Here is a 12,259-nt window from a genome sequence, read left to right on the forward strand (position 1 = left end):
TGATCGACTGGACTAACTACTGAAAGCACCCCGTACATGAGGCACACTAGACACTGGCGGTGCATAATAAGGATCCTGGGGCCTAGTAGTGGCCGGAGCACCGCTGGCGGCTGGAAGTGCTTAATGAATAGGGCGACCCATATAACTCCTGCCCTGACGAGCTTCCGTTGGGGAACGTGTACCACTATAAGTGCCAGACTCTCGATACCTCTAGGCTTCTCTATCCTCTATATCCCTAGTTAGCATACCCTCCAACCACCTAGCAATCCCTACTACCTGCTGGTATTCAATATCCATCTCCAACTCTCGGGCCATGCTCAATCTGATGCTGGGGTTGAGTCCCTCAATAAACCGACGAACCCGCTCTCGATTAGTAGCAACCAAGAGCGGTGCATGCCTAGCCAAATCACTGAATCAGACCTCATACTCTGACACGGTCATAGAACCCTGGCGCAACTGCTCAAACTCTGTGCACCTTGCATCTTTGAGACTCTGGGGAGCATACTCCTTCAAGAACATATCTGAGAATTGAGTCCAAGAGAGTGAGGTTGCCTCATCTGGACTATCCAACTCGTACGCGCGCCACCATTGATAGGCCACTCCTCTAAGATGGAACGTAGTGAAAGAAACCCCACTAGTCTCCGCAACACCCATAGTACAGAGGATACGGTGGAACTCCTCAAGAAAGCCCTGGGCATCCTCTGACGCCAAGCCACTGAAAGTAGGAGGGTGGTACTTCTTGTACCTTTCGATCCTAAGCTGCTCTGCCTCAGAAACTGCTACCCTAACCTTGGGCTAAACTGGAGCTACCGGCTGCATCGGTATGATCTCTAGAACCTGGTCGACCTGAACCCGCTGCTCTGGGGTACCGGCGACGGGAGTCTGTGCTCCTCCCCTGGTCTGAGATGTGGCAGGAGCAAGTGGTATCAATCCTGCCTGAGCCAAGGTGCGGAACATGCTCAGAAACTAGGCTATAGTCTTTTGGAGGGCTGGTGCAGTAACAGGCATCTCAGGTGCCTGCCCTCCGACTAGAGCTATTGGTGGCTCCTCTGTAGTAGCTCGTGTGGGTGCTTTGGCTGCACCACGTGGACTTCCTCGGCCTCTACCCCGGTCCCAATCTCTCGCGGCTCTAGTAGGGGGATCGGGTGTCTGGTCATCTGATCCAGCTGTACGTGTCCTCACCATTTGTGAGAGAATAGAAAGACAAAAATTTAGAATCCGAAACCAAAATCTCGCACGATAAGGAATCAAAAAAGTGAAGCTTTTCCTGACAGTTCTGTAGCCTCCCGAAGATAACTATAGACGTCTCTGTACCAATCCGTGAGACTCTACTAAACTTGCTTGTAACTTATAACACCTATGAACCTAGTGCTATGATACCAACTTGTCACGACCCCAATTTCCCTTCGTAGGATGTCGTGATAGCACCTAGTATTCCCAAATGTAAATATGCACGACAGGGGAATCTCCCGAGGTACCGCCTCGTATTCTCAAAGTAAATATGTAAGACAGAGGGATCTCCCCAGGAACCGCCTCATAGTCCCAAAATAAATATGCAAGACAAGGGGATCTCCCGAGGAACCGCCTCGTAGTCCCAAAGTAAATATGCAAGATATGAGGATCTCCCTAGGAACCGCATCGTAGTCCCAAAGTAAACATGCGGCAGATAACCGAAGGAACGACGAATTTACAATAAGAAATCTTACAGTTAAGGATTTAATTCAAATCAAGGGAAGTAGGTAATTCAGCTAAGCATGTTGCACAAATTGCAAGTAAGAGTTAAGACACGTAGGCATGCGATACTAGGCCAAACATGATCACTACATATGCTAAGGCAACTCAGTTAAGGAATTTAAAAGAAGAAAACTCGGCAATAACCGAAATTTCCACATTTAGCCCGTGTACGCACTCGTCACCTCGCGTACACGGCGCTCACATATCACAAATTGTTACAACAGTACTAAATCCTAAGAGGATTTCCCCCACACAAAGTTAGACAAGTCACTTACCTCAAATCTCGCTCAATCAATCAATAAGGATGCCTTTTCCTAGATTTTCCGACTCCGAATGGCCCAAATCTAGCCAAAAGCAGTTACATATCATGAATACAACTACAAGAAACTAATTTAAATCATTAATCTAGGACTTTAGCAAAGAATCAAAAAATCGCCCCAAAAAGTCGAACTGGGCCTACGTCTCGGAATCGGGTAAAAGTCACAAAATACGAACACCCATTCGATATCGAGTTCATTCATACCAAAATTACCAAAATTCGACACCAAGTTTCCACCAAAATCCCCAGATTTAACTCTCCAAATCCCTAGCCTCTAACTCCCAAATTCCACCTTAAACACACACAATCTAGGTAGAAAAATCAATGGGGAAATAAGGTTATAGATCAAAAATAAGTACAAGAGACTTACCTCAAGAAATCCCTCAAAAATTCTCTCAAGAATTGCCAAAACACGAGCTCAAAATGTTGAAATGAGGCAAAATCGCGAACCCTTGTATTTAAGTATTCTGTCCAGCACTTCCGCTTCTGCAGAAACTTAGCCGCATCTGCTACGTCGCAGAAGCGACAACTTATCTGCTTCTGCGGTTATACTCGCACCTGTGGTCTCCTCATCTGCTCCTACGGTCCCAACTTCCTCGCCCATTTATGCTTCTACGGGTCAGGATCGCTTCTGCGGGTGCGCATCTGTGCATACTCTTCCGCTTCTGCGGACATGCCTCCCAAGCACTCGTTCGCTTCTGCGATCACTCTTTCGCAGGAGCAATTCTGCTTCTGCGGCCTTCACGTCGCATCTGCGACCACTGGCCAATTCCCCCAGCCCCGCATCTACTCCCAATTGCTCTCTTCTATGGGCTTGCACCTGCGCTCAATCTTGCGCAGGTGCGATAACACACCAGAATTGGTGCCTTCATCCATTCTCACAAGTCCAATTTTGATCTGTTAACCATCCGGAATCCACCCGAGGCCCCCTGGACCTCAACCAAACTTACCAACAAGTCCTAAAATATCATACGGACTTAGTCGAGCCTTTAGATCACATTAAATAGTGCTAAAAACACGAATTGCACATCGATTCAAGCCTAATGAACTTTAAAACTTCAAGCTTCTACCTCCGACGCCGAAACCTATCAAATCAAGTCCGATTGACCTCAAATTTGTACACAAGTCATAATTGACATTACAGACCTACTCCAACTTCCGGAATTGGAATCCGACCCCGATATCAAAAAGTTCACTCCCGGTAAAATTTTCCAAAAATTATCAAATTTTCCAACTTTCGCCAATTGACACTAAAATGACCTACAGATCTCCAATTCAACATACGAACACGTTCCGACGACCAAAAGTACCCTACGGACCTATTGGAACTATCAAAATTCTATTCCGGAGTCGCTTTCACATAATTCAAACTACGATTAATTCCTACGACTTTAACTTCCATTTTAGGGACTATGTGTCCCATTTCACTCCGAAATCAAAAATGAATCCTCTCGGCAAGTTACGTAACCACAAAATAAAATAAAGGGAGAATTAAATAGGGGTTCGGGGCTACTACTCTCAAAATGACCGGCTGGGTCATTACAGTTAGTGACATTATCGCATCCACACTTCACGCTTGTCCAAAAATTCTTTCAAGTAAGTTAAGAAGGCATCTGGCTTTGTATCTATCGCTATATGTTGAATATTGAAAAGTGAAGAAAGCTCGGACGAGGAATCGAAGAAGAAGAAACTGTAGAGGGAAATTCAGTTATAACTACTTTTCTGAATGAACAATAACTATACAACTTACTTTTCCTCTAACTAACTGCTAACAAATTAATTAGACAGCTATACAATAACTATTAATCACGTGTTTATTTCAACACCCCCTTAAATCTAAGTGCGGTGAAGATATTTAAAACACATAGCTTGGACATCAAATGATAATGCTGAGTAGTTCTAAGGCCTTTAGTGAGCAAGTTTGCTTCATGTTCTCCAGTTGGCACATATGTTGGGTGTATTAGTCCTTGCTGCACCTTCTCCCTTATGAAATGGCAATCGATTTCTATATGGTTGGTTCTCTCATAAAATACTGGATTGTTGGCAATCTGCATAGCTACTTTGCTGTCTGTATAAAGCAGAATTGGAGTCAAAAGTTCTACTCCCAATTATCTAAACATTCATATCAGCCAAATTAGTTTAGACACGATCAAGGCCATGCTTCTATACTCTGATTCAGATGAACTTCTTGCCATTGTGGTCTGTTTCTTAGACTTTCAAGATATTAGTGATTCACCAAACTTTACCAGGTATCCAGGAACTGACTTTCTTGAATTAGGACAACTTGCCCAGTCTGCATCAAAGTATGCATTATGTGTCATGTTGCCAGCTGAACTCATAAGGATCCGAAGTCCTGGCTCATTCTTAACATATCTCACTACCCTATATGCTGCTTCCAGGTGAGATCGTTTGGGAGATTGCATGAATTGACTTAGGGTATGCATACTATAAGTAATGTCAGGCCTAGTAAAGGTTAAATACAAGAGTTTTCCAACTAATCTCTGGTAACCCCTTACATCTGTCAACGTTGGATCATCATCCAAATTATAGTGTTCATCATATTCCGCAGTTGTTAGCATTTTGTTTTGCTCTATTGGTGTGATAACATGCATAGCACCTGCCAGTCCCAACTCTTCTATGAGCTCTAGAGTATATTTCCTCTAGCATATGAGGATTCCATTTTCAGATCTACATACCTTAATGCCCAGGAAATACTTCAAGTTTCCCAGGTCTTTGATTTTAAACACTTTGTGCAGTGTAACATGGGCCTCCTGAATCATTGTGTTGTCACTGCATGTGATGAGAAGATCATCAACATACACAAGTATGATGACTTGTCTTCCATTTTCTCCTTTAGTGAACAAAGAATGGCCATGTTTACTCTGTATAAAACCTACTTGCAAAAGAGCTTCTGTGAGCTTCAAGTTCTATTATCTTGAGGCTTGCTTCAGCCCATAGAGAGATTTAAGCAATTTGCAGCCCATAGTGCTCCCCTCTTGGCTGCTAAAACAAGGTGTCAACAACATATAAACCTCTTCTTCAAGATCACCTTAAAGAAAGACATTATAAACATCCATTTGAAAGAGTGGCCAGTGATGCATAACAGCCAATGCAATTACAGCTCAAATTATGACCATTTTAACAACTGGAGAGAATATTTCTTGTTAGTCCAGACCTTCTTGTTGGTTATATCCCTTTGTAACAAGTCTGGCTTAGAATATTTCAACCTCTCTATTGGATTTGTACTTGATTTTATACACCCACCTGCATCCAATAGGCACCTTATCTTTAAGGACATCAGCTACCTCCCAGGTGTTATTCATAACCAATGCACCAACTTCTGCCTTCATGGATTCAATCCATCTTGGATCCTTCATGGCTTCTACATATGATGTAGGTTCTGTTTCCTAAATTGGATACTGTAGCTAAATAGGACTAATAGGTGGCTGAAAGAGTACTATAGTTCAGATAATTGGACATTGAATATGTTCAGTTGGATGAAGAAGATCTATTAACTGGACACACATAGTCTTTTATCCAAATATGTGGCCTGGAACCCTTAGTAGACCTCCTAGGTTGTTCATCTGGGATATCCTCAACAACTTCAGCAACTGGAACCTCAACATTGTGGTTTGGATCTGCTGCTATGAGGTTGTTTTCCTCATGAATCAACTCCTGATCATGTATTATGTCCTAATTGATAACACGTGCTCCTTGTTCAAGCATGTGAACTTGTTGTTACTGGTGCAAAGGTTGACTTCCTTCTTTCCCATTCTTCAGCTCTAAGAATACAGGAGGATTTGTTCCATTCCTTGTGAGTTGAAAAGGAAAGTGTCCTCCTTGAAGGTTACATCTCTACTGATAAAGACCTTTTGCTCCTCAGATCATACAACTTATATCCCTTCTGAGACACTGGCTATCCCATGTGTACTTGCAGTGATGGCCCTAGGAGAGAACTTGTCCACCTTTTCTGTTACTGTGGCAACACAAACACCCAATAGTCCTTAGGTGAGCTAAGCTAGGTAACCTTTTGTGAAAGACTTCATACGGAGATCTTCCTGCTAGGACTGAGGAAGGCAATCTACTGATTAAATAGACTTCAACCATCACACAATCTCCCCATAATTGTAAGGAAATGCTTCCTTGATACCTCAATGTCCTTGCCACTTCCAAGACATGTTTGTGTCTTCTTTCCACCATTCTATTTTGCTGTGGAGTGTGTGGGTAACTGCTTTGATGAAGAATGCCATTATCTGTCAAATAATCCCTATATTCATGATTAAAAGATTCTGCCCCATTGTCAGTTCTGAACATCTTTACATTCTTTCCAAACTGTGTATTGACCATTTTAAGAAATAACTTCAATACAACAACGCTATCACTTTTCAATTTCATTAGGAAGACCCAAATAATTTTGGAATGATCATCTACAAGAGTTAGTAAGTATCTATTTCCATTTTATGTAGGTATTCTATACGGACCCCAAATCTCTACATGAATCAAATAAAAAATATATTCATCTCTACTATTACTCAAAGGAAATGGCTTCCTTGTTTGTCTAGCTAGAGGACATACAATACAATTATTGAGTTCACAATCCAGAAATTTCTTATTCTTAAGAAAATCTAACCGCTTCATGACTTTAACTGGTATATGACCATGTCTTTTATGCCAAGTAGTGAAGCCTGCCTACATTCCCTCTACAAGACAATTGCTGATCATTTGTGTTACTTTGCTCTTGTTAAACCCTTTTGGGAGCAGGAGATAAAGGCCACCCTCTTCCTTACCAATCCCCTTCACCCTCCCAGTGTATAGGTCCTGAAAGACACAAAATATTGAGAAAAAATTAACTGAGCATTGCAGCTCCTTAGTTAACTTTGAGACTGACAACAAGTTGTACTTAAAATCTGGCACACACAATACATCATGAATTACATCACTGTATGTAAGATTATAACTTCCCTTGCCGAAGGCATGCACAGTCTTACCATTTGGAAGATTCACATTACCTTTCCTTAAATCAGGTAAACCAATCATAGTTTTTAACATATCACTATTGGATGCCATATAGTCAGTCGCACCAGTATCTATAATCTATAAATCAGTGATTAATGACTGTGAACTAGCATTACTTGCCATGTTTACTGCATGCTCCTCTATCTTATCCTTATTTATCATCTTCATGATTTGGTTGTACTGCTCCTTAGTGAAGAAGTTAAACATCCCTTGATTCACCCAATATTGTCTTCGTTTGTAGCAACACCTTTTTTAGAACTGTTGTCATTCATAACCAAGTTAGCTTTCCTATATTGATGTTGTTTTTTTCCTTTGAAACCAGGTGGATATCCAACTAACTTATAACAAGTTTCCTTGGTATGACCTTTATTTCAACAATACTCGCAATACAAATTGTTGAACTTCTTACACTTTGGGGGATTATCTCTAGAACACATGAATATTGTGTAATCATTCACTTCATTTATCACATAGACATATGAATTGGTCTCAAACACTCTTCTTTGAATTGTTTCATTTATCAACATTGCATAAGCACGACTAATAGATGGTAATGGATATTTAAGTAAGATCTGACTCCTAATAGCATTATAAGACTCATTTAAACCCATTAAAAATTGAAAAAGTTCATGCTGCTCCAAGTGTTCGATGAAATCTCTGGTCCCAGCCGTAATCGAAAGTGAAGGTATCATGGAATTATACTCATCCCACAGTGATTTTAGTCTAGAATGATACACTGAGATGCTAGACGTACCTTAAGAAATGGTAGCTATTTCTCGTTGAAGATTGTAAATACTAGAGCCATTGACCTTGTCAAAACGATCCTGCAAATCCAGCCAAACTTCATGAGTATCACTCGCATACACATTTTCAGTTACCATTTCTGGCGATACTGTGTTCATAATCCATGTCAAAACAGTAGCATTCACTCATTCCCATTCTTCCCGCAAATCGATAGTGAATTGCCTTGGTACAACTCCCATCGATGAACCTTAGCTTGCGCCTTGCTCGTAATGCAATCACCATCGCCTTACTCCAAACTAAATAATTCTCAGCTCCTTTTAGCTAAATCGATATAATGACATTGCAAGGATTATCGGGAGGCTGCAAATAAAGAGGATAACGAGGATTATCAATGTCCAAATTTGCCATGGCTGATCTTCAGAGAATAGAGCCAAATTTGTATCAACAGTTTCAGAAAATAAATTAACTTGTTAATCCCTAGCTTCGATCGATCTAATTGAGATCTGATACCATATTGAATTTCACCATTGAAGAATGAAGAAAGCTCAGACGAGGAATTGAAGAAGAAGAAACAGTAGAGGGAAATTCAGTTTTAACTACTTTTCTGAATGAAAAGTAACTATACAACCTACTGTACATATATAGAGAGGTTTTTCCCTCTAACTAACTGCTAACAAATTAGTTAGACAGTTGTACACTAACTATTAATCACGTATTTATTTCAACTCTATATTCGAACAAGATGGCCCTAAAACCCAGTTCGTCCAAATAAATTTCGAGGTGAGAAGCCCAATTCCTTTGCTTCTTTGGGACAAACACTATTTTTGGCTGCATCCTTCCGAAGGAGTCTGGAGTTTTGACGGAGCAGTATCGTCTCCTCCACCTTCTGTGGTCGCTATCATTCTAAATTTATGATACTTTTCTCTAACTTTTGGAGTTTTTCCCTTTTAATGGTACCTTATTCTTGTCATTTTTGGAAGAATGAGAAATGATTATGCACTTGGTGAGAAAAGTTAGTTTCTCCGCTCTCTTTGTCGAACTACTTAGTAAATTTATAAAGTTTAAGATTTTAATTTTAAAAGCTAAATATTTAAACAGATCTTATCGATAAGATCCACTAGATAGTCTTATAGAAACTATATACTATTTTGAATGGAAATTCTTCCTTATCCAACCATAGGATAATGTGGGTGATACTTATTTATAATGGCAAAAATTATTTCTAAGTTAACAAGATGTTAGAAATATTTTATAATTTACTGCATTAGATCTTCTTATCAAAAACTTTATTTTCTAATAAAAAGTTCAACAAAGTCATAAAATATTAGGCAACATTTTACTAAAAACTTTTGAAATTGAGATAAGAAATTATAAAGTTGGAAAATTGTAATGTGAAATAAGAAAAATAGCTTTCTTCATTTGAAAATCTATCCTGATAAAGTATATAAAACAAGTGAAAAAAGATAATCTAGTCAAGAGAAGTGAATCTCCGTTTGTTTATTTTTCTGTTATCTAAAAAAAACTAAAAAAGGTAGAAAAGAAAGTCACCGGAAGTAACATTTTTTGTGTGACCATTTGGTTGGCAAGTTGATAATGTTGTGATTTTTAAGTGACAAAACAAAATTGTATGACTTTGGTACAAAAACCTATAATTATGTGACCATTGTGAAAATTATCCAAAGCTTATAGCAAGCCAATAAATCCACCAATACCTTATCAGATATTTCATATGATCTGCAATAGATTGTAGTGCTTGGTGAGACTGGATGTATTGATCAATGTTTGCCTATGTGGAGGATTACTCTTAAGAGAGGAACCCGCATTCTGTGTTTATGCGAGAGAAGATGTTCCTACTAAATTTACACCTCTTTGCAGAAAATATATAGCAAAACTGTCATAATCTTATAAAGTACTACTTATAATAAGTTTGCCTATATTTATTTACTGATGTATTAACATGGGAAACTGCATAAGTACCCCCTCAATCCATGACCGAAATTTTAACTATACACATTTTTTTTTCGGAAGTCCTATTACCCCCTAAACTATCTCAATCTAGAATTATTATCTCCCTAAATTGTGAGGTGTCAATGTGATGACCCAAAATATCATCTTTAAATTTAATAATTAATTCTGTATTCTAAGACCTCAAAAAGTACTATTTATCATTCCTCGACTTGCGTGCGCAGTCCGTAAAAGTTTTCGGAAAGTTTTTATGTGAAAAATAGAATAAAATATGAATTAGAGCTTTAAAACTCAACTGAGTTGACTTTGGTCAATATTTTAAGCAAACGGACTCAGATCAGTATTTTAACAGTTTTGGTAGGTCCGTATCGTGATTTGGGACTTGGGCGTATGGCTGGAATCAAATTCCAAGGTCTCAAACCCGGGATATGGAATTTTGATGAAAAATTAAAAGTTTAAGTTCAAATAGTGACCGGATATCAAATTATGTGCAAACGACCCCGGAATAGAATTTTGATGATTCTAACAGCTCCGTATGGTGATTTGGACTTAGGAGCGTGATCGAAATTTTATTTGAAAGTCTGTAGTGAAATTAAGCTTGAAATGGCTAAAATAGGAATTTAAAGTTTGGAAGTTTGACCGGGGAGTTGACTTTTTGATATCGGGGTCGGAATCCAGTTTTAAAATTTTTTATAGTTCCGTTATATCATTTATGACTTGTGTGCAAAATTTGAGGTCAATCGAACTTGATTTGATAGGTTTCAATATCGAATGTAGAAGTTGGAAATTCTTAAGTTTTATTAAGTTAGAATTGGAGTGTGTTTTGTAATTTTAGCATTGTTTGATGTGATTTGAGGTTTTAAATAAGTTCGTAGGATGTTTTAGGACTTGTTGGTGTATTTGGTTGAGGTCTCGAGGGTCTCGGGTGAGTTTCGGATGGTTAACAGATAAAAAATTGGACTTAAAACAGCTGCTGTAATTTTTCTCTTCTGCTAGAAATTCTGGGTTGTGATCGAGCCCAAGATCTAGGCCCAAGATCGATGCCCATGATTGAGCCCCAGGATCGAGGGCCATGATCGAGCCCCAGGATCGAGGGCCATGATCGAGCCCCATGATCGAGACCATGATCGAAGCCATGATCGAAGCCACGATCGATGTCGAGGATCGATCGGGGGTCATGATCGAGGGGCATGATCGAGGCCGAGGATCGAGGGTCATGATCGAGGGCTGCTTGGGCAGAATTATAAAGGAGGGCATTCGTCCCATTCGCCATTTTTAACAAATTGGAGCTTGAGTATAGGCGATTTTTGATAGATTTTCAAGGAAAAGACATTAGGGTAAGTGATTCTAACTCGGATTTGGTCAATATACATGAATATATCATTATTTTCACCATTTAATTAGTGTTTTGAGATTGAAATTTGGGAAATTTTAGAAATCTCATAGAAACAAATTTTTGAGATTTCGATGTCGATCCGGAGTTGGATTTGAGTGAAACTGGTATGGTTGGACTCGTAATTGAATGGGTTGTTGGATTTTGTGAGTTCCACCGGATTGTGAGATGTGGGCCCCACGGGCAATTTTTGAGTTACTTTCGGATTTTTATTGAAAATGTAGTATTTTCTTATGGAATTGATTATATATTTTTTGTTGACTATATCGAATTAATTATGACAAGATTCGAGTCAATCGGAGTCGGAAAATCGAGGAAAAGACATATTACTTGATTAAATTGGAGCAAGTCGAGGTAAGTGACTTGTCTAACTTTGTGTGGGAGAAATTCTCCCTAGGGCTGATAATTGTAATGTGTGGAAAGTCTTGTACACGAGATGACGAGTGTGTACACGGGCTAAATGTGAAAGATTATATTTTTAAATTGTGTAGATCACTGTTACGCATTAATTAAATTATTTTATTTTGTTATATTCTTCATTATTAATTTAATGTTTATATTTTAAATTTGCTTGACCTTTTCCTGCTAATTGTTTTATATGTTTAGTTGGAACTTGGTTTCTTTTATTCTGTGCATTATTGGAATTTTATTTTTTTTTAAATTAAATATTATTAATATAAAGTATTTGACATTTTTAAATTTAGTATTCAACCAATGTATTAAAGATTTTGAAATATTACTTTGCTTAATTATTTATTCCTGAATATTTTTGTAAGATTTTCGTACTCATTGTGATGGAGCCGTGAGCTCTTTATTGTGAAAAATTATTATTGTTGAATTATTTTGACATGAGCCGTGAGCTCTTTATTGTGAAAAACAAATATTGTTGTTGAATTATTTTGGCAAGTTAAATTATTTGAGCACTTGAGGTACAAATTGTGATATATTGTGATGTCACGATACGCATGCGGTAGTATAAGATCTGTGTATTAAAACGCATGCAGTGAGATAAGGGTGGCTTGATACTCGTGGCTAGTAGGGGGAACTACTAGAAGTCATGCGGTGTGATAAGGATGGCTAAAACGCGA

General features: G+C 38.8%; 1 protein-coding gene across 1 annotated transcript; it reads right to left on the reverse strand.

The window, feature by feature from the left end:
- Positions 1–4,269: 4,269 nt before the first annotated feature.
- On the reverse strand, positions 4,270–7,950 carry LOC138895342 (uncharacterized). The gene is made up of 8 exons (XM_070180021.1): positions 7,879–7,950; positions 6,989–7,147; positions 6,785–6,871; positions 6,095–6,385; positions 5,579–5,728; positions 5,318–5,460; positions 4,750–4,843; positions 4,270–4,713 (listed from the first exon to the last, which is right to left on the reverse strand). The coding sequence occupies exons 1-8, from the start codon at positions 7,948–7,950 to the stop codon at positions 4,270–4,272; spliced, it is 1,440 nt and encodes a 479-aa protein (XP_070036122.1).
- Between the last annotated feature and the right edge of the window lie 4,309 nt (positions 7,951–12,259).

The sequence above is a fragment of the Nicotiana tomentosiformis genome, chromosome 7, assembly GCF_000390325.3.
Source record: "Nicotiana tomentosiformis chromosome 7, ASM39032v3, whole genome shotgun sequence".
Lineage (NCBI taxonomy): Eukaryota > Viridiplantae > Streptophyta > Magnoliopsida > Solanales > Solanaceae > Nicotiana > Nicotiana tomentosiformis.